Source organism: Lonchura striata, chromosome 2, assembly GCF_050655825.1.
Source record: "Lonchura striata isolate lonStrDom1 chromosome 2, ASM5065582v1, whole genome shotgun sequence".
NCBI classification, from domain to species: Eukaryota; Metazoa; Chordata; class Aves; order Passeriformes; family Estrildidae; genus Lonchura; species Lonchura striata.
The window spans coordinates 42,828,132-42,851,992 of NC_140704.1; the positions used below are offsets into that span (position 1 = coordinate 42,828,132).

Consider the following 23,861-nt stretch of genomic DNA (forward strand, 5'->3'; position numbering starts at 1 on the left):
ACTTTCATCACCCTGTGGGATGTAATTTCTTTCAACAGTAATTATGTCTTCTTTTAAGAATAGAAGGAGTAAAAGGAATAAAACAGAAATATTATGTTTTCTGTATTGTTTTAATGCACATTCCTTCTCAAATTAATGGGAACAGACTATTTTACTAGTTGTAGTTTCACTATTATAGTCAGCAACAAAGAATTTCTGATTGCAGTAGCTGCCTGTTGGAGGTTAATATTCTCTTGCCACTGTGTTTTGTGTGTCTCTACTGATTAATTTCACAAGATTTCTTCTTTATTGTAGCAACAAATGCTGTTCATTTTCAGTGAAAGTTTGCTCTTTTAATTTCCCTAGAAAAATGCCTTATATAGTACTGAAAGGTGTAAAGTGTTCCAGTGTGATCTTACCAAAGATGATCTTCTAGACAATATACCAGCAGATTCTGTGGATGTTGTCACACTTATATTTGTGCTTTCTGCCATTCATCCTGACAAAATGCATCTTGTCCTGAGGAACATTTATAAGGTAAAACCAGCTGATTTTACAGCCTTTAAAGCACTGCCCTTCTTTTTAGCTCAAAAGTATATTTTATTCCTGAGAAAATTACTCTCTTGCAATAGCCATTTTTCATATTATATTCCATGGGTGTATTTTGTTAGTGCACTGAGAATGCAAGACTAAAATATGTTTTACAATGACCTTTTTTTTCCTGCTGGTATTGTGAGATTGTTTGGACTGAGGCCTAATTCATGCCATCAGTGTAACAAAAAGATATCTAAAATGTGGCCTTCACTTGAAAGGGGCTTACAGGAAAGATGGAGAGAGATTTCTATAAGAGCGAGCATGTAGTGACAAGGAAGGGGAATGGATTCAAACTGAGAGGAGGTTTAGATTAGATAGTAGGAAGAAATTCTTTAGGGAGGTGCTGGTATAGATTGCTCAGAGAAGCTGTGGATGCCCTACTTTTGGAAGTGTTCAAGGCCAGGAGAAATGGGACTTTGAGCAACCTGGTCTGGTGGAAGTTGTCCCTGCCCATTGCAGGGCAGCTGGAACCAGGTGATCTTTCAGCCCCCTTCTATCCCAGGCCACTCTATGACTGTATGATTTTAAAGCTATTACTTGGGTTGTGTGCTATGAATAATGTTTATATATTGCAGGGCTGACTGTGTTCATAAGGTGTGACTCATAGTGAGCCAAAATTAACTTCCAGAGATCCAGTGACCTGCAGTTAGTATGTTGCTGTTATTATGAAACATATTTGACCTGTGGTGATTTAAAAGTGGAGTTTTCAGATGTCAACATCAATCTTGAGAGACTCATCTCCCTAAGCTGTCTTGGTTAGTTGATAGACTGGGATAGGCCCATCCAAAGGGTGGTTTAAACAGCCTGAATTGTTATTGTTCTGAATTTTTCTGTCATATATTGACTGCAGAGGAAAGTAATCAACATATTTTTTTACTTTTGCATATGTGTGTACCAAAGTTCTTGTATTTTCTGATATTATTTGGCTTATTATCAGCAGTTTGAAAAATGAATATTAGAGGGTTTTTTTATATCTCCAGCTGTTTTCCAATATCAGGATTGGTTCTTAGCTCATAGAAATATCTAGATATCTAGAATCAGCATGGGCAATGACCATGTATTTATAAATTTTAAACTCTTTATAGCTTGTTTTCTTTACCAAGATTTAAAAAATTCATTATGCACTTTCCTAAAATGTTTTCTTATTTATTTTACAACATATTGCAACATTTTTTCTTTCTCCTGTGAAAAAAGAAATGTCATGATATTCTAAAGTTTATTGTTAACCATTAAACAAAATCAGGTGCTAAACAGGTTACTAGCCAACAGAAAAAATGTCCTGATGGGAATTTTTGGTAAGCTGTGTATTTTCTTCTTTCCTCTGTGTTTGAAGAGTGTTGCTAATTTAGCTGATCAGCACCCAAATAGGTATTCTAAAAGTAGTTGTAGTCTTTTATTCATGGGGAAACATTTTAAAGAGTCAATCCAGTTTTTACAAAACCTTTTTGTTGCATGGGGAATTAATTTTATCTATATCTAGCTACATCTATCTATAGATATAGATATCTATCTCACTGTTGTATTTACTGTGCTGCTATGTCTGTATGTGTACACAAGTAAATATACCTATATATGACTGAATTTGTTAGCTTATTTAAAGCATGTGTGTATTATGTGACAGGTATTAAAACCAGGCAAGTGTGTCCTGTTCCGAGACTATGGCCTGTATGATCATGCAATGCTCAGGTTTAAATCAGGCAGCAAACTTGGGGAAAACTTTTATGTCAGACAAGATGGGACAAGATCATATTTTTTTACTGAAGGTAAGGCATGTTGTAGAGTGCTTTCTTTTCTGTGCATCTTCTGTTCAAACTTTTTCCAGAAAACTGCCAGCATGCCCATGGAAGTTTTATTTCGTGTGGACAAACTGTTAAATTGTGGTTTATTTCATTTAGCATCCTTTTTGGGAAGAAGCAGTTATTCAGATTGGCAGAACTTTGTGGAGTACTTTCTTGTTTATAAGCTTATTGTATATGCTGTAATTCTCCGAGAGCAGCTGTTTCTGAATTTGCTGTATTTCATTCAGATTTGTTACCTAAGGGGAAAAGACCTATGTTCAGTAAGAGAATTGATCATCTTCATGAAGCAAGTAAGCAGTTCTTTTGGCATCATTCTTTGTGCAGGACTATTTCTGGTGAGCAGGATGAGGTCTATTGGTTTCTAGAAGCAGAACCACCACTGCAGCACTGAGAAGCTTGTGCACAATTCCTGCTGGGATAGCACTGACTAGCTGTGGTCACTCTGTCTTCTAGGGTTTGTTTTTTAGTGAAGACAATGGAAAAAATCACTTCCATGTGATACAGTATTAGGTCTTTGTTGAGTGCTCATAATGGTTTAGGAGGAAAGGTAGTTATTGCAGTTCACTGGTGGGGAATTTGAAGCTCAGAGACATGAAGGAATTTACTTAAACTCTCACAATGAATTGGGATTATAGCTTGGCTATACCTTCTAACTCCCAATTCCTCATGCTAAACTCGCTATACTCCCCCATCACTTGTAGAGCATTGTGTAGCAAGAGCTGTGAATTTATTTCTGTGGGGTTCTTTGTTCTTAGTCTAAAGCAAGATGCAGCTGCTGAATAGACCGATTTGTAGCCAAGTAAATGTTATTCATATTTTATGCCATAACATATTAACTAATTGCTTTTGACACACAAAAACTATTAATCTTGTCTGAGCTTCCCCCCATTCTTCATGGGACAATGATGAAATCTAAGATAATGCAGGCTGTGCTACAGCTTCATTGAAGCATTTCTAGAACTGTTATTTATTGAGTGAATTTTAGTTCTGTTTAAACAATTAGCTCTTACAAAGGGAAGGGATGCTAAAGGGAGCAAATAAGAGACTGACCTATCTGTGGAATTTTAAATCTCATTTTTATTGTGTTTTAGAATAGTTTCTGAATGAGAAGTTCCTTGTTAGTATACATGTTTCCCTTGTGAGAAGAATTGAGGCAGGGATAAGGAAGAGGAAGGAAAGAGAAAAAAGAATTTATTTTATATTGCTCACATCATCGATTGTTTTTCCTTGGGCTGGTCTGTGGCTGTCTCACAGATCACATCTACTCCCATTTTTAATCATTATGATCTTGTTCATTTCACAGATTTTCATAAAAACATTGCTTAATACTTGAGAATTCTTTTGTTACTGGAGACATGACTCCCATGATTTCCACAGAGGCTGCAACCCTTGCTATTTTTTTATTTCTTTAGTACTACATTGGTACACCAAATTATTGTTGCATGGGGTGATTTGAATTATACTTATTTATAATATATCTGGCCTCAGATGGCAACACAGAACTTCTTCCATGGGGAAAAAAAATTCCATTCTTCTACTGTTTGAAATAATACTAAATTTGTGGAGGAACACATGGTTGTAGGTTTGTATTATGAAATATGTGCAGCTTCCTTACAATAAGATTTCAATAGGTCCACAATGGAGTGCTGTTTATTTGTATTTCATTGGTGAGGATCCCCCATTTTACATGAACACACAATGTTTACAGCCATGGTGGGCTTGAGTTGATATAATCCTGCAGTGCCACCAAAGTGGGTGGTCTCATCTTCCTCAACACACCATCTCTGGTGGTGCTTCCTGTACCCACATGATCACTGATTCATCGAGCTAATCCCCCTGAACAGTGAAAATGGAATGTCTTTGTTTTCCGTCAAGTAACACAAGTTTAGAACAGCTTAAATTTACTCTGAAATTGCTGCCTGAGTAGGTGAACTGAGGTGCAAGAAAGGAAAAATGATGATTTTTAATTAACAAGTCAATAGCATGAGCAGACCTTCATGATGTACAGATCACTCTGCTTGTGAGGTGGTTCTGCCTTCCTTAAGGGAGATAGGCTCTGAGTAAAATTTGTTTAAGGAAAATACTTTCAGATCAACTTAGTGGAGTCTTGGTACCTCTTTGCCAGTTTTTCTGTTGAGCAATTTCATGTAACATTAGGTGTTACTCTTTGCTGAGCAGAGGTGCATCTACACAGCTGGATTACTTTTGAAATATTTGTGGTAAGTGATGTATTCAGCTAGTGAAGGTCAGCTGCACAAAGGGAAAATGCACTGGTGTCTGTCACAATGAGAATGACAAATCTTAATAAAAATAAGAGATGTGGCAATTTTTGGAAATTCAACTGAGTAACTAGCTTAAGCCCCAGTTTTAAAAGCTGTTTTGCTTAGGCTGCTGTTTCCAAAGGAGATCTTTATTGGTTTTTATTCAGCAGTCTGTCCACATAGAACAGCTTGAAATCTAAAGGCCTGTGTGATTTTCATGCTGTAACACTTAAGAACATATGCTTATATAAATGGTGTCTGGTGTTTTAAAAATAGCTTAAACATAATATTTTATCTTCTTTTTTTTTTAATTCTCTTTCAGAGTTCTTATCTCAGCTTTTCAAGGCTGAGGGATATGAGCAAGTGGTCAATGAATATGTGCAGCGAGAAACTGTGAATAGGAAAGAAGACTTGCATGTTCCAAGAGTGTTTCTTCAAAGCAAATTTCAAAAGCCTTTCAGTGAGACATAAGTTCTTGCTGATTAGCAACAGCATTGGTTGTTTGAAATGGAAGCTAGCACATAAGCTGTGTGCTCATCTTTCTGGTGAACCAAAAATGTTGGCATCCAGTATCTCTTGTTGGTTTCCATCGTAGGATACAAAATAAGAATGCTATTTCTAATTCAATTTTAAGATGGTTTAGTGAGGCAGGCAACCTGTTCAGCATCTGTATTCCTGCTTCTAAAATAAAACCTGTGCAACGTTGATGGAGGATCAGGTAAAGCATATAAATAAATTTCAATTTTTATTAAAAACTATTTTTAAATAAATATCCTGTGTTTCCTGTCACTTGTGATTTTTGAGGCTTGTTAAAGTTACAATATTTCATTTACTTTCAGTGCTTGTATGACTTCTGAGTGTACTTTCTCAGATACAGGAATGAAACAGACTCAGTGAGCAGTATAGTGTAAGCTGCCTTAATATTTTAATAGTGGTATCTTTTTAATATGCTCAGCCTTTAGATGTGTAAACAAATGTTTATATTCAGAGTAAGTTCCTAATTTATCTGATTTCATGCTTGAAGAAGCATGATCAGGTTGTATTTATCCCTAATTAATTTAAGATATTCGTCATTTAATGTACAGAAATAATTGAAGTTTTGCAAGTCGGTTTCCTGTTTGAAACTGAAATCAGCAAGTCAGGAGTACTTTCTTTGATATGAAGTGTAGTCAGCTGCTTCTTGCCTGGGCAGAGGTCTTAAGTCTTTTCCATCACTCCCAGGAAAGTTATGTTGGTCTTTGCTCTTCCTGCCACTAAAAGCCGCTGCAGGTGTAACTGCTTGAAGGAGCTTCATCCTTTCCTTATAGCTCTTTGCCCTGTGGCACTTTGCACTGCAGGACCTTTTCTGTGTTCTTGGATGTTGTAGTTTCAAAATCATGCCTAGGTCTTTAACCTGCATTTTGAGCAGCTGCAGTGCAGCAGAGGAAGCCCAGCAGTATCCGGTGACTTGTGCAATGGCTTGTGCTAATCATGTGTAATGTACACAATTTGCAACAGGGGAAATTCCAGTGAAATACTAAAGGGGAGATCAAATGCTGAGGCAGTGCTCAGAGAAATTGTGGAGCCTTCATTCTTGGGAATACTTGGAATAAGATCAGCCAAGGCCTTGAGCATCCTGTGACTTTGAGGGTGGCCCTGCTCCGAGTAGGGATTTAATCTCTGGCTGTATATATGAGTATGTGATTGCTTAATGTAAGATGTCATTCCACTGGACTTGTGTGCTGTTAGATGACCCAGTTATACACATCTGATATGGACCAGAGGTGACTTTTTCCCTCTGTTTATGACATAGGATATAATAATGATTTTTTCCCCATGATCTTAACACTGGGTGTATTGTGCATGAAATGAAAGAAATAATAATTTTCCAGCCTAAACCTTAAAGCTACAAAATTAACCAGTCAAAATTTTTTTTTAACATATTGGAGCTGCCAAAGGTCTTATTCAGTTGATATAGTCAGAAATAAATTTGCAACAGATCACAAATCTTTGGCCTCAGAGAAAAAAATGCTTAAATCATTCACAATTCTCCTAATGACCCTTTGAGGAGGGTTATTACATGTCATCTCCTTTTTTTTATGGAGAGTATTATCCCAGAGATTTATGCATTGCTGGCCCCTGCTGTGCAACCCATTAGCTCTTTCTGCCATGCTAGTAATAAATATCTAGTAATACTTACAGTAAATGAAAAATTATTGCTAAAAAGAGATATAATGATGACAGCACTATCCTGATCTGAGATATCATTATTTGGTGGCTTTCATCAGCACATGTTCATCTTTAGCATAGCAGTTTTGCAATGACCACATGTAATCTGAGCTCTGTTGATATTTAGTGGTGTTTGCAGCCTGTAACTCCAAGTGCCTTTCAGGGCTGGAGGCTTGGTGCTTTTGGAGAATACAGCACAGACTGAAGGAATGCCTTGCATGGTGCCTTGCATGGTGCTGTGTGCTTATCATCATATGCAAAGGCAAATGCAATGAACTGTTCATTCCCCAAAAGGAAATGTGATGTAGGCAAGAATCAAAAATGTTAATCAGAAGACCTGAATCAGCCCAATAAATATAGCTAATAGATTCAGACAGCCACTTAGTTCCTTTTTACACTGAACTATTGCCAGAACAATAATACATGTTTCTGTGTGTGGCTATAGCTTCAGTATTTCTGTGTACACTTTTTTTGTAGCAGCATGTTAAATGGAGAGCAGTCTTTCTAACTTTTTTATTACAGCTCATCCAGTCTCATTTCCAGTCAGACCTGCAAAATAAAGTAGCATGCATGAATGCCCCTGCCAGAAAGATCTTCTGCTATAGTTCTCATAAAGCAGATGTTATTTTGACATGAATGGTCAGAAATGTTAATTTAGTTTCTATGACTCTTCTTCTGTGGACTTTAAATCATGGCAATTTTTTGTAACTGTGGTAAAGTTTGAGGAAGTTGAGTCAGCTTTAAGAAATCTTTGCCTCATCATGTGAGACATAGTAACTGATGGGGTGCATGTGGTTGGTGCAGTGCTGAGTAAAGTGGATCCATTCCCCCAGCTCTTCAGCCTTCCCAGCTCAAGTATGTTCACCAGCAGCACATGCCAACAATACCTGTACCTTGTATCCTTGAACAAACTGCAGTGATGGGACAAGGAGTTACTGGTTCAGACTGAAAGAGGGGAAAATTTAGGATAGATGTATGGAAGAAATTCTTTACCATGAGGGTGGTGAAGCCTTGGAGCAGATTGCCCAGAGAAGCTAGGGATGCTCCATCCCTGGCAGTGTTCAAGGCTGGGCTGGATGGGACTCTGATCAACCATGGCAGGGGGATTGGAATTAGATGATCTTGAAGGTCCTTTCCAACCCAAACCATTCTGTGTAGAACTGTCCTTGGGAAATGTAGTAATCAGGGATAATGGTGTTAAAATGACTTGAAAAAAGCATATATGCACTGAGTCATGCTCACCTTGCACAAGCAAGCCTCTATGCTGTGATTGTAATAAATGTCCTGATTGTTCTTTGATTTTTCTGCAGTCAGTGGAGGTAGCTGAGATGACTCCATTGTCTGTAGATCTGCTTTTTGTTCCCCTTAAGATGAACTAGCTGCTCCACTTGGCAGTCATAAGTAGTAAGTTCCTTTATGCCAACACCCTGTTCTGAGCAATATTTAGGATGGAAGGAAATAATTGTTGGAGCAATGGGACTGAGAAAACCCAATTTTTTAAATGATTTGGTGCCCTGAGCTTATATTCTCTGATGTTTAATAAAGTATGAACTTGGATTAAGGTTTTTCCTGAAGTCAGGGAATCCTAAAATCCCACTTTTCAGTGTGGGATTCTCTGATGTCTCCTCCTGGAATTGAACTGCGTGTATTAAGGAATGATGTTAATGAGCAATGAGGACATGGGTAAGGTCTGACTGTCATCTATTTTCATCAAATTTACAGAAGTGTGAAGTCTTTGAGTTATCTAACATTATGTGTCCTTTCTGTCAAAGGACAGTTTCTGTCAAATTTGGTTGATGTAGTCTGATGTCTGACAACAAACTACGACAAGACAGAAATCCACACAGGTATTGTGTCTATACTCTATGGATGGGGGAGCTTTCTTTCCTTGGAAATATGCACTACTGAGATAAAAGCATTTGAACTTTAAGGTGATAGTATAACAGCAGGTTTTATGTGATTAATTTGGTAGCTAAAAAGCTATTTCTTGTGCATCTTTCCTGAAAGCTGCTTGGGTTCCAAAGGCAGAATATTTAAGTAATTAATGTAATAGTAGAGCCATGGTTGATTGTGCATCACTTCTATGAAACCAAGTGCTATAAAAGTCAGACCTGAAACTCCAGCAGCTGTAAGCAGCAGCAGTCAACTCTAAAACATATAGCCTTGGTCTTCTAGGAGAAAACTGGTATATGAAATCAAAAAAGGTCATTTTTTATATACTCACCTGTTATAATTTTTTTTGGCCTGTTGAACAGTTCATACATCTGAATATACTGAGAGAGACAAATTATGAATTAGGAAGTGATTTATGGAAGAGTTAGTTGAAATATATATATATTTGGAGAGGATATCAATGTTGAGCATTAGTGTGTGAGGGAAAAATGGTAAGATTTTGTTTTAATTTCTAGGGAAAAAAAAATACTGAATTTCACAGATCAGGGATGACATATAATCTCTTCGGCCAAAAAGTGAAATTTTGGAATGGAAGCCTGCAGGTTCCAAAATGAGACTGATGTTCCAGGGAGGCAGCAAGGTGGCATCTGATTATGAGTGATATTAGTAATACATGCAAGACTCTGTGGGAAGCAGAATTTTATATTGGAAAGATATTGCTGAGATACAATTAGTGAAAATAGATAAGTATTTTTAAAGGAGTTTTACCATACTGTAATATAGCTGTGATGATTTTTTCACTGGTTATAATTGTTATTAGGAAAGATTGTGAGCCATTTCAAACATTTGGGAGCAAACATTTGCTAGTTATACACACTGCAAAAACATCTGACCCTTGGGGGCAGTAGGCTCAGGTTATGAGAATGTTTGTGCTCTGTGTTTGTAATATGAATTCATTTATTAGAGCAAAGGCAGATGGTGTGCCAGCACTGTGGGGAGGCACACAGAGGCATTGCTTGCAAAGATAGAAGCTATTAGCCAGGTAGGATGTTCCATTAGGGAACCTTTTTCATTCCCACTTCCTAGGCTGATGTGCACTGTTCATTGTGTTTGCAGCAGGGTGCTGTGAAATCAAGGAAGACAAGGGCACAAGAAAAAGACTAGGTGATTCTTCCAAATTAATAGTGATTTTGTGTATTTCTACTTAAATGATTCTGTTTGTCACCATTTACCCTCTTTCCCAGCAAATTTTAGGTCTCATCCTTGGAAAATTAGATTGCTTTTGAAAGTCTTTGCCAAGGACACAGGCTTAATTTGCATGCTTGAAAAATATATGATGCCAAATATTTAGAAAGGCAGCTGTGTGACTGAGAATACAAATCCAGCTGTTTTCCTCCTTTGACTTGTAAGAAGCTGCATACTTCACTGTCACTTCAGTGCTTTTTCACAGTTCCCACTTTGAGGTGCTGTGCTGTCTTAAGTTAGATGGCACCAATCAACTGCAGCTCTGGTTTCTGATGCATCCAAAGAAGTTAAAATGGAAATAAATGAGGGTAGCTACAGGAAAAAGTCAGAAAGTAGGGAAATTACAAGTAGATAAGCCTGCTTACTGTAGGTTCCACTCAGTATTTTTCCACAGCCCATTTCTCTGGACCCTTGGATTGCTTTTGTAAACTTGGTATGCTAGAGAAGCTGCTGTTCAATGGGATAATGATATCTTCAAACATACGGAATTGTTGAATTGTTGTCCATCTGAAATTTAAGGATATTCATAAGCATTTCTGGGATTTTTTTCCCCAACTTTGCCTTCAAACTTCTGTGTGAAATAAGACACTTAATTGGAATTATCATCTAATAAAAGCTTTTTTCATTAAAATGTAACAGACCTATTGCTATTTTGCTAAAACCAAAGTGTTCAAAAGCAGGATGGAAGAAGATAAGGAGAGAGGAAAGGAGGCTTGTTTTCATTACAAAGCTAGGAAATGTTCTGTTCTGTTTGTTTTATTTGCAAACTGAATTTCACAGGAACATGAAACTTGTTTGAAGAAGCCTCAAAACCATTGTCTTCAGAAAGATAGTTCTGAAATTCTGTAAAATTTCATAAACTTGGCTGTAATGATCTGGGTGAAGTCTCTAATCACATATTTCACATTTAGAATTTGAGAGTGCTTGGTTGAGTCCTTTCGGACCTGGCCTAAGGGAACATCACATTTGTGACCTCTTCACCAGATGAATCTGAGTCACTGAAAGTTGAACATGCAGATGTTTGGACATGCTACCTGATACAGCAGGATTCCCTCTTTGCTCCGTACAGTGTATACCACTAAGGACTTTTGCTGGCTTTGGATCAGTTTCAAGTAACAGTTTGAGGTTTTGGTTTTGCTTTTGGAAGCAGCTAATAAATTAAGGATCAGCAATCATCTGTGTAGTCTTGACCTCTACTTGGCTGGGAAACAATGGCCAAGGAAAAGCCTATTAGAAATGAAACTCGGAAGAGACAAGAACTCACCTCTAAGTAAACTGAAGCAATCAAGCTAATACAGAGCCAAGAATGTATTTTAGAAATAGTGAAAAATCTTCCTCTTACAGATTTTCCTCTATACAAAATACTAACCTGCCCCTAGGCTTAAGGGTTCCTTTCCAAGCTACTTTCCAAGCTCTGAAACCCATAAACCTTAAAGAAAGAGAAAATACCACAAATAGACTCTACAGTATTAGCCACAATCACCTCCTAAAGTAGGGCAGTGGTGTTCTCAAAAGCCCACTGCAGAGAGGGTACACCTAGCAACTAACCGAGAGCTTTAACCTCAATTCCATAATGCACAGTTTGTACTTCATTTTCACAGACTTCTTTATGGGAGATCTTTTCCTGATTCAATCACCAATAGTAGATCAGTGAAATAAAATCATTTTGCAGTTAGAACAGATCTTAGGAAATATTAATAAAAAAAAAGGTTACCTGTGAATGAACTGATGAAAGAGCAAGACTGTTTTGTTAATGCTAGCAGCAACATAGTTTGTTCATGTGCCAGGTCAGCCTATTGTTTGGCAGGAAATTCAGTGTCAGACAGCATTATGTTGTACTGTAAAAAACCCCCCAAAAATTAATATCCTTGTCTTAAAAAATAAAAATTAATTAAAAAAAGCATTTTTCAAAAATTTCAAAAGATGAGCTTGAATGTGCCTGGCATGTTCAAACAGCATGCAACTAAAACTGTAGCTACAACAGTAGCATTATTCATATTTAAATACCAAACAAAGCTGAAGATGTGCAATGCCAGACTTTGCTCCTGTGGCACTCAAATGGTTTTGCAGCATAGGTAGCAGTAGTGTAACTCTCTGTTACTGTGATGATATGGTTTCTGTTTCACGTAGCCTTGTAGAGAGCTGTGTATATGTTACTGCCGATTACATTCATAAATATGAGTGAAGTATGAGGCATAAATATAAGCAAGGTATGAGAAATTTTCCTTTGTGGCTTGATTTGCCAATTCCTGGAGCCTTTCATATCATATGTCCTTACTTTAGCTAATTTTATCTTGCTATTGATTTTTATGGTGCCTATCTTAAATATTACCGAATGTGGAAAAATATATAAATTACTGGAATTGTAGATTGCAAAATACAACAGGAGAGTCTAAGAAACCAGGGCGAATGGAGCCCAAATGCAAAGTTTAACACTTGCCATCTTCCAACAAGGATTCTATTGAACAAACACCTTTAAAAATGTTCACTACATGCTTGTTGGGGTGATGTTTGGGAACCCTTGATTGGGACAGCATTTTTCTAGGTGCTGTGGACTCCAAGAGTAAGAGACAATCCCTGTCCTAAAGATTGTAACCATTCAGTTATGCAAGATGGGTAAGAAGAGGAAGAAAGGACATTCCCTTTGTGGTAAGACACAGAGATTGATATTTTCCCTACTTAAAATTTAAGTTAGTGTGAAAATGGAACTGAAAAAATTATCTCCTATATCTTGGTTCAGTATCTAACTAGCAAGCCATCTTGATGCAGAGCAGATCCTATATTAATGAGAGATACTGTTTCTGATGATGGAAAACCTGGTTCCTGAATGACTTCTCACTACAATTTGAATGACGAGTACCATTCTCAGCACTGCTGTTGGTTCCCTGGGTGACTTCAAGCCTTTACTCTCACTTTCTGCCTTGTAGAGAAAAAGGAAACATATTGGAGTGAAAAGTTGAAGAATCATAAAATTGCTTAGGTTGAAAAAAATCTCTTAAGATCATTCAGTCCAACTGTTAACCCAGCTCTGCCAAGCCCACCACTAAACCACATACTTAAGTGTCATTTCTACAAGTCTCCAAAATACTGCTAGGCATGGTGAATCCACTGCTCTCCTGAGCAGCATGCTCTAGTGCCTGACAACCCTTCTGGTGAAGACATTTTTTCCTCATATCCAAACATCCCCTGGTGCAACTTGAGGCCAATTCCTCTTGTACTATCACTTTTTACTTGGGAGAAGGGATTGGTCCCCACTTGCCTACAACCTCTAACCTTTCAGGTAATGGTAGAGAGTAATAAGGTGTCCCCTGAACCTCCTTTTCTCCAGGCTACATACCCCCAGCTCCTCCAGGTGCTCCTCATAAAACTTGTGCTCCAGACCCTCCACCAGCTTTGCTGCCCTTCTTTGGACATGCTCCAGCACTTCAGTGTCTTTCTCAGGGGCCCAAAACTGAGCACAGGTTTTAAGATGTGGCCTCATCAGTGCCAAGTACAGGGGTATGATCACGTGCCTAGTCCTGTTGGCTCCACAGGTGTAGTGGGTCACAGACACTTTGCCCATGCATTATGGGATCTTCATTCTGCTCCCTGCCCCTGTCTTCCACTTCAGTGGGTACCTGGAGACCAACTTAAAGACTGAAGCGAAGGCAGCATTAAGTATGTCAGCCTTTTCCTTATCTTTTGTCACTACATTTCCTCCTGCATCCAGTAAAGAATGGAGATTCTCTTTAGCTCTCCTTTTGTTGCTAATGTGTTTATAGGAACATTTTGATTGTCTTTTAGAGTAGTGTCCAAAATAAATTCTCCTTGGGCTTTGACCCTTCTGATTTTCTCCCTGTATAACTTCAAGATATCCTTGTAGTCTGCCTGAGAAGCTTGCCCCTTCTTCCAAAGCTCATAAACTCTCCTCTTTTTTCCCCTTGCGATCCAGCCAAAGCTCTCTGCTCAGCCAGGTTTCTCTTCTATCACTCCAGCTTTTCTTAAGGCATGAGGGGATAGTCTGCACCTGCAATTTTACAATTTCCTTATTGAAGCATGTCCAGTCTTCCTGGACTCCTTTGCCCTTCAGGACTGCTTCCCAAGGGACTCTATCAACAGTCTTCTAAACAGGCCACAGTCTGCCCTCTGGAAATCCAAGTCAGTCATTCTGCTGATCCCCATCCTTCTCTGAGAATAGAAAACTATCAATTTTTTTTGTAATCACTGTACCTAAGATGGACTCCAATCATCATATCACCCATCCATCCTTCTCTGTTCACAAACAGGTCCAGTGCCTTCCCTAGCTGGCTCCCAGTGTCCAGAAGTTACCTTCTACACACTCCATGTACCTTCTACACTGCTTCCTATCTGCTGTGTTGTCTTTCCAACAGACACCTGGTAAGTTGAAATCTGCCCACAAGAAATGGTTCATAAGAAACCAGGAGGTACATTTGGTATGAGTTCTAATTCATATTTTCCTACTGCTATAAACATCAAGTTTTTAAAGTGTAGGAGATTGAAGAGTTAACCATGATGCAACCTTGAAAAGCAAAGGATTAGGTAAAAGGAGAAAACTGGAAGTACTTTCCCAAATTAGGAATGGGTATGGTAAACATCTCCTTCTGTCAAAGCTGAGGGGAAAATTCATGTGACTTCCTTGAGAACTGATTTTACGTCTAGGGTGGCAAAGGGGCTTGCACTTCAGGATGGGAGATCTAATGCATCCCCCTCCTTGCTGGCCCTTGATGTTGGGAAAAGAGGAACCACTGATATAGACACACCTGATTAAAAAAACCTGATGAAGTAGGTAGTCAAAGTCCATGGGACGGAGTGGTGGTGTAGGAGAGGTGGGCGAGGAAGAGAAAAATGTGCTAAAGTGCCTTAATTAACACAGTTTTGGTTTTAGTGGCACAGTTTCAATTACAATAGAATAGTGCCAGGCGCACACCTTGTGTTAGTATGTTACAAAAGTGTCAGTGCTGCTCTTCACCTGATCTCTCCTGTCTTTCCTATCTGTTCCTGGTCAGGACACTGCAAATCCCACTCTTCCCGTAAGGAAGTTGGAGGGCTGGTTATCCCTGTGTTTGTGTTGTTTGAAATGAAGTGAAAAGCTTCTTTTACCATCACCTATCTGTAAAATATTTATCTTCTTTCCAGATTGTCTCTATTTTGTCAAGCTCTTGTCTGGGCTGGTTGGAGTTTTAGTCTCATGTTTTATCCCTAAATATGGGATAAACTTCTTATCATGAAGTTACTTACTTGTGTAAAAGTTGGATTTTTTTTTTTTTTTTTTTTTACTCTTTGCTGAATAAGTAGTTTGATAAAATGGTGAAGGAAGGGTGTTTGGAATTTTGTTCACAAGGTGGCACTAGCCACTAACCAGTGCTACCTTCTTTTAAGTCCCAGCGCTGAATTCTCTAAATCTTTAACAGGGGGTAGAAGAGCTGGAAATGATTAACTAGACCAGACAACTAGGAGTGTTTTCTTACATTCAGTCAAGTCCTCTTTTTTGTGTATTTAAATAGCACTTGGATATCAAAGAAAGGGAAACTTTTTTTTTTCCAAAGAAAATATAGTTACATCTCAGAGATACTTGTTATTTAGAGGGAATGTTCTTAGCACAATGCGAGGGAGGGTATGGTGAAATACTATTATTGTTAATGGCAGCTGAGATTCTAATTGTCTCTAGCCATGAAGCAAAAATTTTGTTGTATTGACAACTTGCTGTTTGTTTCTTTTTCATTTGTGTCTCACTGTATTGATCCTTAGAAACTGCAGTGCTTTACACAAATTTCAAAATGCTGTGCCTTAATAAGATATTTCTTTAATTCCACAAAAATATTAGACAAATCTCTGTTTATATTAACTGCTCCCATTTTTCCCACTTCTTTTGTTTTACAGATGAGCTACTCTCCAGTTGAGCAGCCATTCAAGCAGAGACGCATAGGATGCACAAGACCAGAGAGGGAGTATGTCTCTCATTAATTACTGTGTGAAGTCAGCTGCAGTTTAGTTTGCCATTTTACAGTTTCTCCTACTTTAGTAATCCCCATTTTGTCTCTGGCAAGCCCTTCACATTTCAAGGGAAAGAAGAATAGAATAAAATTACATTTACATATTGCTGGCTTTATATCTCACTTTAAGCATGGTGTGTTCAATATAATCCATTACTGCTAATAAGCTACATGTAAAATTGCCTCAACTGCATTTTATGAACAGTAATTCTTTTTCAATTCTTCATTTCAAGAACAGTAATTCTTTTGGATATTAAATATTTGAAGTAGTGTAAATGCTAATTAGCTGGCAGTGCAGAAACTGATTTGTAAGAACATAGCTCCTCTCCTTGCCTTTCTTATGTCTTCCCTTCTCTTTATTTAGAGCTGGCTTCTCCTTGCCTTTTGTACAAGTGAGTGGGATCTGCAAACCCCAAAATAAATGACTTCATGGAAAGGCTTCTATGAATGAAACCTATCAGCAAGTGAAGTGCAGAGGCTGTATCCAAATGGCTCCTTACCAGTAGCTGGATGATAGGCAGAAACAGACTGAGAGCTGCTTTTTCCTCCTTCCCAAAGCATCGGTGAGTGGCACTAGCAGGTATGTTCAGCCCAGGAGAAGTGCCACAAAGGACCTGCTTCCCACAGGCAGCCTCTCCAGGCACAGTTCTTTCCTGGCCCCTCTCCAGGACTGAGAGAGAACAGGCACTATGCCTATCTACAAATGCATCTGGTGGGCTCTTTTGCTTAGGGCCATCTTACTTGTTATCAAGGGCCTGATCTTACAAAATTATTCGTTGTGCAGTAAACTGAGTTTCTACTGACTTTGATGGAGGGACCACACCATACCACAGATCTGGGCCTTGAGACATTTCAAGGAAAGGTTACTTTGATTGGGAACTACAGTAGGGGTTAACAAGTGAGTATTAATACTGTGGTACTGGGCTCCTGGTACATTATATTCTTCTTCCTTCCCTTTCTACCAAACTTGTCCTGATTTCTACCATATAGAAATATCACCTGGCCTACCTCTTCTTCTCTAAATACCCAGTGATTGAAAAGAAAATGTGTCATTGTCTTATCAAACATTCCTTTGTCTGAATACAGGTTGAGAGAGCAGCAGACCCAGAGAGAGCAGCAGCTCAGAGTGTACTGGTGTATTTGGGCAGGACAAGAAGTCTTCCCTCCATGGTTAACACAGGCTGATGGGGTGTCACTGCTGTGGGACTGTGATCTTTCCCTAGTTACAACAGGATTGTGTTCAGCCTTGGCATATTTTTTCACTACACACTGAAACAGAGGTGGAGCAAGGGTTTTGAGTGTTACCCTGTGGTGTTTCTCTTGGCAGGTTGGTCTGTGTCACTGCCTGTGGATTTGAGGAGCTGTGGCCAGCTCACAGGGGAGAAGGATGAGACTGGATGTTTGCCCTCTACAATGCTGGCACCAAGGTTTTCAGAGCCAGCAACTGTACAGCCTGCAAGGGAGATACTAAATCTGGCATCTGCCCTTTGATCAACAGGTTAGATGATCCTGGCTCACATACTGAGGCTGCATCCAATACAAAGCTAGAGAAACCACTACAACCCCAGCCTTCCTGTTCCCCACCCCTCCAGCACTCTTTAGCACCAGGCAGGACAGCAGAATCACTCGGACAATTTGCATCTGGGATGTGCAGTGCCCTCCTCAGCTCCCAGGCTCACAGTGTCCCTGTGTGCCATGTTCTCAGCGTGACACTGGGAACAAAGGGCATCTGGAGGCCTGCAGCACAGCTGCTCCCTCCTGTCCTCACAGCAGGTGGATGGAAGCACGGCCGCTCCGTGTCGGAACGAATCGGTGGTCACAGCTGTCTGCAGGGCTGGGCTGGATTGTTGTACCCCGGAGAAGCCGTGGCACGAGCAGTTGCAATGGGGTGCTGTGCTGTGTGGAGCCAGCTCATATTGTGCCAGGCTAAGCAATTAGGGCTCGTCCACTGAATAAAGCAGACTGTGACCAGGCTTCTTGGCACCGTGCGACTATTGCACGGCAGATGGTACATGGGGTATAATGGACTAAGAAAATATTCGGAGTGGGGAAAATGTCACAGCTAAAAATGGCACCACAGCTGACGTGGCTCTGCAAAAGCAGAGGCCAACTGAAAAAGCCTTTTATGCAGACAGTGGGTACCAGCAAAAGATGAAGACAGTCATAAGACTTTTTCTTTCCTCCCATTCTGAATCAGTTGATATGTCTCAGACTTTTGAATTGTGACCAAGTAAAGAGAAGAGGTGAAGAGTGCATTCTCTTGTTCTGTTTTTAGTATGTTGGTAGAAACTGAAAATGCAAACTGAGACACCAGCTTTTTCCATCAAGGGAGTTAACATGGTCCATGATGAATTGCCATGCACTGAGTGGGGTCAGAGAACATTATTAACTAGACAACAGAAAACTGACCAATTATATTGATCAATTATAATTTTCAAGGTAGAGGGAAACCCCCAGGCTGGTTTAAAAAATTTAAGAAGGTTGAGCAACTGTCCAGTCCTGTGGAGGTACTAGAAAAGGAAATCTAAAAATTAGAAGTGCAGAAAGACATGCCAGAACTCAAAATGTGCTGATTTAGAGACTTTGGCAAACGTTGTTAGCCAAGACAATGCAGCATTTGAAAGAAGGATGAAAAAACACCCACGGGTTGCATTACTTGCTAGTGGAATGCGAAGAGTATAGGTTGGGCTGGAGGATAGTGAGCTTCAGGCAGAAAGAAAAAGTGGACACTGGTTCAACTGAAGCAAATCTCTCCTAAACCACATATTTGTGTTAGCAAAGACCTAGCCAGTGAGTCACAAGCTGATATGATCCACAAATGTAGGAATATCAACATAACAGTGCTGATATGACCGAAGAGAAAAAGATAAAGCCTTAGTGATGGTGGTAAGGGATGCAAATTGACAATCTTGGTAAGCTGTGAGTGGGCTCAATTAGTTTGCTGGGTGCAGACATGAGGAGGATACTAATTGTTATGGGAATCTGGGACTTAACTACTTGCTGACCTCCTAAGGTGAATGTGCCATTAGAGAGGAAGGAGGCCAAAAAAAAGAAAAAAAATGAGAGTGTGTCTTCACAGATCAGCAGTATTTGTAACAGCAGGAAACATAGACAGCCCCACTGTCCCATACCATTAGTACAGCTCTCCTTGCCCTGAGGCAGAAGACTGGGGAGAGACAGGCAAATTGATTACACTGTGAATCATAAAATCAATAGGGCAGTTAACAGCATAGATACTCATTTGCTTATCGTTCTGAGAGAAGGTAGAAATCCAGAATTATCCACTTCATATATGAACCCAAAGAAATTTAATAAGCATTTAGACTGAAGAATTCAAACATTTTTTTTTAAGCTTGATGCACCAGCAAAGTTCTGAAAGCCTGAAAAGAGTGCATATGTGCATTTAAACCTTCTGCATTGCTGGGATACCGCTTTCTCAGATAAACTGTGGGACTTGGACCTGCAGCATGGCCCCCAAATGACTGAATGTTGGGATGGGCTTGTTTGTGCACCATTTCCCTTTCTCTCTCTTGAAGTCCTTGATTTTATTAAAAAGGAGAATAGTTTTGCAGGCAGGGAGAAAGCCAGAAAGGTCTCCATGGGTATTCCCTTGTATTATGGAGTATACTCATCCTGCTATCCATAAGATGCCACTTGGGATTTCTTGGCTCCTGAGCATTTTCACCGGAAAATGTAGATAACAGTAACTGGTAAGGGAAGCAAATGTTTCTACAGAGCAGTGCTTTGGCAGCCTGGGTCAGTGCATGGGTCTCCTTCTCTCAGAGGCAGTGGTGAGACAGATATTCTACTAAGTGATGCAGTCTCTGGATGATCAGGCCTGTGCAGTGTGTAGATCCTGAGTAGCACTGGCTGTGCATACTTGGGAAGGGAGCAGTGCTGCCCTTTTTGGGATATTCCTCTGCAGAGTCCCACGTTGCACAGGGGTACATGTTGCAGCCAGCAGACTGCACAAGGCAGACCTCTGTGCCTGCTTGGCTCAGGGTGATTTCTGAACCAGGACATCAAGCCCATCAACAAGGATCTCCTATCTAGCCCTTTTCCCCATTTTCCACAATGTCCTTCTTTATTATCCTCCTACTTTAAGTAAGTTGACTTGCCTGGCTTTCTCCCTTCAGTGTTGCAAGCTATCACGTAACTAACACTTGTTACGTGTTATCTGTATGTGTTAAACATTTCCTTCCTTCTCTAGCTTATTGTCTTTAGACTGCAGATATTTGAGGGCGAGTTTGATTTCCTGTATGTTTATGTAGTACTTAGAACAGCAGAATCCAAATATGGGCTGAAACGATCAGGATTTAGTCACCCTTATTCTTATTTATCATTTATAAAAGATAAGTTCTACAGGTAAATGCTCTGTAAAAAGGCACTGCTTCCTCCACTGGCCTTGCTTCCTGCTGTGCCTCATTTGCGTGGAGGATGCGTTGGAGGAAATTGCTCTACACACAACATGGAGTTAATTGCACTTTATTATACCTTTATTCAATGACCCTCTTTTTTGTTTTTTCTTTTAATTCCTCATTTTTCTGTTAAGCCCTCACAAAAATGTAGACAATTCACATTATTTTTCTGATATGAGCGCAAGAGCCTTCTCTGTCTTGTTCTGCTGACTAGTGAATTCAAACAGTTTCACATCACTCTTCACATACAGCTCAGCAGAGTATGTCATCCAGCCTCTTCCCTTCAGCCATTTGCTCCCATCTCAGCAAGTTCTTAGTCTAAAAAAGATCCTAAATTGCATTAATTGGTCTGTGAGCTGACATATAATGCAGCCTGGTTTGTGAGGCTGCACAGAAAGAGGGAAAACCTCATTCCCTATAAACTAATGTTCTAATTTCTTTTAGCCAAGTGGTGCTTACAGATATTTATGCAAAGAAAGCACTTATGCTCTTTAGATCCAGTCCCAGTGCTTATTTCCCAGTTCTGGGTCATGTTCCCTTCAGAAAGTAGGCATGAGAGGAAGAGCAGTCCAGCTGAAGTGAAGAAGTGAGAGATTTGAGGGGAGGAGAATTATGTTTAAATTACAAATCCATTTCCCACATGTGACATGTGTGAGAAAAAGCACAGAGGTTGGTGGGCTTCTGCTTTGATTCCAAAAAAACAAAAACCATGGAATATTTAACCAGCAGAGAAGCACAGGTAAAGCAAATCATTGCCTAGAGAGTTGATTTGGTTGAGGATCCTTACTATGGCATGAACACAAAGGTCAACAGTGGTACAAGACAACATAAGTGGTCCTGCTATCTGTTCTCCAAACAGTTTGCTTTGTTCCTTAGAGTTACCTGGACAGCACAGGATTTTCATAAAGCTGGCTGGGAAATGCATGGTAGTGTCTTACACACAGAAAATATGTTTGGAGAAAATTAAAACTGCAAGTCCCATCCTCCGTCTCTTGAGGCAGAGGAGGATTAAGTAGTAGAGAGTGATGGACAGACTCACTAAGGGATTTGTATCGCTGAGCTTAGATACTGAGACTAGCTAGGGCCAAATGGCTATAGGGGCATAGACAAAGAAGAAAATGCTGAGTTAGGCACCTCTGGATGTATTTTGGTCACTCTTGCAGTTTGTTTAGGATATGAAAAGAGGACCAGAGGGAGGTAGGCTCTGGTTTTCCTTGAGGCTGGAGTTTCTTGGCTGTGTTTGCTTGCTTTCAGCTCTGTTGTCTGAGGCAGAGCAGAGCATCGAGAAAGTCTTCATCTGAGACCTGACTGAGAGCTTCAGGCAGTCAGAGGTGACTCCCTTCTTCTTGTTTTTCCCAAGCAGCTCTGACTCAAGGCTCTTGATATAACTTACCATACAGTAGTGAGAGGCTCAGACTCCTAATCAGTATAAATAGTAAGGACTGCTCACTTGGCATGGCTTGGCTTTAGCTCTCAGGAAAGCTTTCATTGTCTTGCTTTGAGTTCCTCAAATCCCTACAAAGAAAAGCTGCTCAGTTAGCCTTAAATTAAGTAGGGAAAACATGCAGTAGAAGAAAGACAAAAACTCAACTGGGACACCAGCAGAAGAGAAAACAAGCAAGGAGTGTGGAAATAAGGCTTTGTGTGCAATGTCAAATCTCTCTGCTGTCTTCCCACTTTCATTGTTTTGTTTTTCTTCTTGGAGTACTGGTTCAGGCTGTTGTATTACAGACTCGGTTCCCATTACCAGAAATTCAACCTCAGTTCCCAGTCCTCTGAGTTGGAGAGCTTGAAACAATGGCATGATAGCAAGACCCTCAAATGGATAATCTACTGTGAATCTATTTTAAGCCATTTTGGGAGGAGGAGGAGGATATATGATTATATTATGCAGAAGCTGCAGAATTCTCTTCCTTCTCTTCCCCCACTTACAGTTCTTGTAGATGAAGAAGTAGGAAATGTACCAGATTACCTGGGGTTGATGGTGGAAACCTATCTAGGATTTCTTGATTTAAAAACTGCTGGACTTTTTGTATTGTGACAGAAATACTTTACAAAATTATGTTGTCTTTCATGTGCTTGTAATTTTTGAAGATGTCCTAGATATAATACATAGTAGATAGATAAAACAGATATAAAATACATTTTTCATACTGCAGACAAGAATGCATGCATGTAATGACTGTTAGGATTTGCAGGATAGGACTCTAAGGCAATAAGTATGTTAGAAATACTTAGAAGAGAGGTCTGCTCATCTGAGAAACCCCACAGAACTGCAGGCTCAAAAGTAAAATGTGTGGCAGATAAAAGCAACCAGTGTCTTTTGAACTTCTCGGTGATTTTTTTATTGCTTGTAGGTCTGTGTGTAAGAGAGCTGTGAGACCATTTTAATGCATCTTTTGGAAGGAAGGTCAGTTTTAAACCTGACGTTTTCTTTCTTGCTTGTATTTTTTTTTCCCCTTCAGGGCATACAGGTATTGATTTGCTATCTCTGTACCTGCTCATATTGCAATCTTCCATGGCAGTGCTTGGGGCAGGGGTGGCAGCAGCAGCAGCAGCCTGGCTGTGGGTCAGGCTGTGGCAAGCCCAAAAGAGGTACCTGGCAGATCATGCACTTGTTCTCCACCTCTGCTTTGGAACAGGCAGTGGCATGGCTCTGGCCAGCATCCCTTCAGTTAGACTATGTGGATTTGTGAAAATAGCAATTTAAAGTGCCTGGCTGAAAACCACAATTTAGTAGAGAAGTATTTCAGTGCTCTTACTGCATTATGCCAATGTAAAGAATTCTGGCAGTTCTAATAACCTTCCTTTACACAGCTTAAAAAATCCTCTAGTCTTTATTTTCTCCTTTTTTTTTTTTTTTTCCAGGCAGTTCCTAGTTGTAAACTATGCAATGCAGTTTTCAAGAGAAACTGTTTATATTTTTTTTACTGACTACAAGAATCAAAGTTCTTTATTGTGAGACCAGATGCTAAATATGTAACTCCTGAAAGGTTGAAGTTTATTTATTACATGAAAAAGTGTATTCAGATCAAGAATCCAAATTTCAAACCTTTCTTTATCCTAGGTTTTAAAGATCAGGATTATGGAGAAGTAGGAGGATATGAACTAACAACATTTCAGAGAAGACTTTTGAACTCTGAATTAGGCATTCATTGCCACTGTCCAAATTCCTAAAGTTTTTCTTATTTTAAACCATTATTTAGTAGTTGAATTATCATAACATCAGGACACACATTAGTCACACATCTTTTATCAGAGTGGTTCTATCAAAGTCCGATTAGAGTAATTTTTAAAATCAGAGCTTGTAAGTGAAGTCTTTAGTATCTGTTTTCATCTGGATAAAAAGCAGCACTCTTTTTTGAAGAGAAATTAATCTGACTGCACACTTGGATGCCAATTAGGATAAAATTCTTGCTGCAAAAGCACAAGAAAGAGTGGGCGGAAGGTTGTACATCTCTTTAAAAAGAA

The 23,861-nt window shown here is 39.5% G+C and overlaps 1 protein-coding gene across 2 annotated transcripts in view; it reads left to right on the plus strand.

Annotated features, from left to right (window-relative positions):
- Positions 1 to 18,225, plus strand: part of METTL6 (methyltransferase 6, tRNA N3-cytidine) — a 22,468-nt gene extending 4,243 nt beyond the window's left edge. For both annotated transcript variants that reach the window (XM_085573280.1, XM_021543366.4), the window contains 5 exons: positions 346 to 516; positions 2,195 to 2,336; positions 4,956 to 14,356; positions 15,860 to 15,927; positions 16,337 to 18,225. In XM_085573280.1, the coding sequence (XP_085429406.1) occupies positions 346 to 516; positions 2,195 to 2,336; positions 4,956 to 5,104 (462 nt within the window). In that variant the 3' untranslated portion in view covers positions 5,105 to 14,356; positions 15,860 to 15,927; positions 16,337 to 18,225. The remainder of the gene's footprint in view (positions 1 to 345; positions 517 to 2,194; positions 2,337 to 4,955; positions 14,357 to 15,859; positions 15,928 to 16,336) is intronic.
- The last annotated feature ends 5,636 nt before the right edge of the window (positions 18,226 to 23,861 follow it).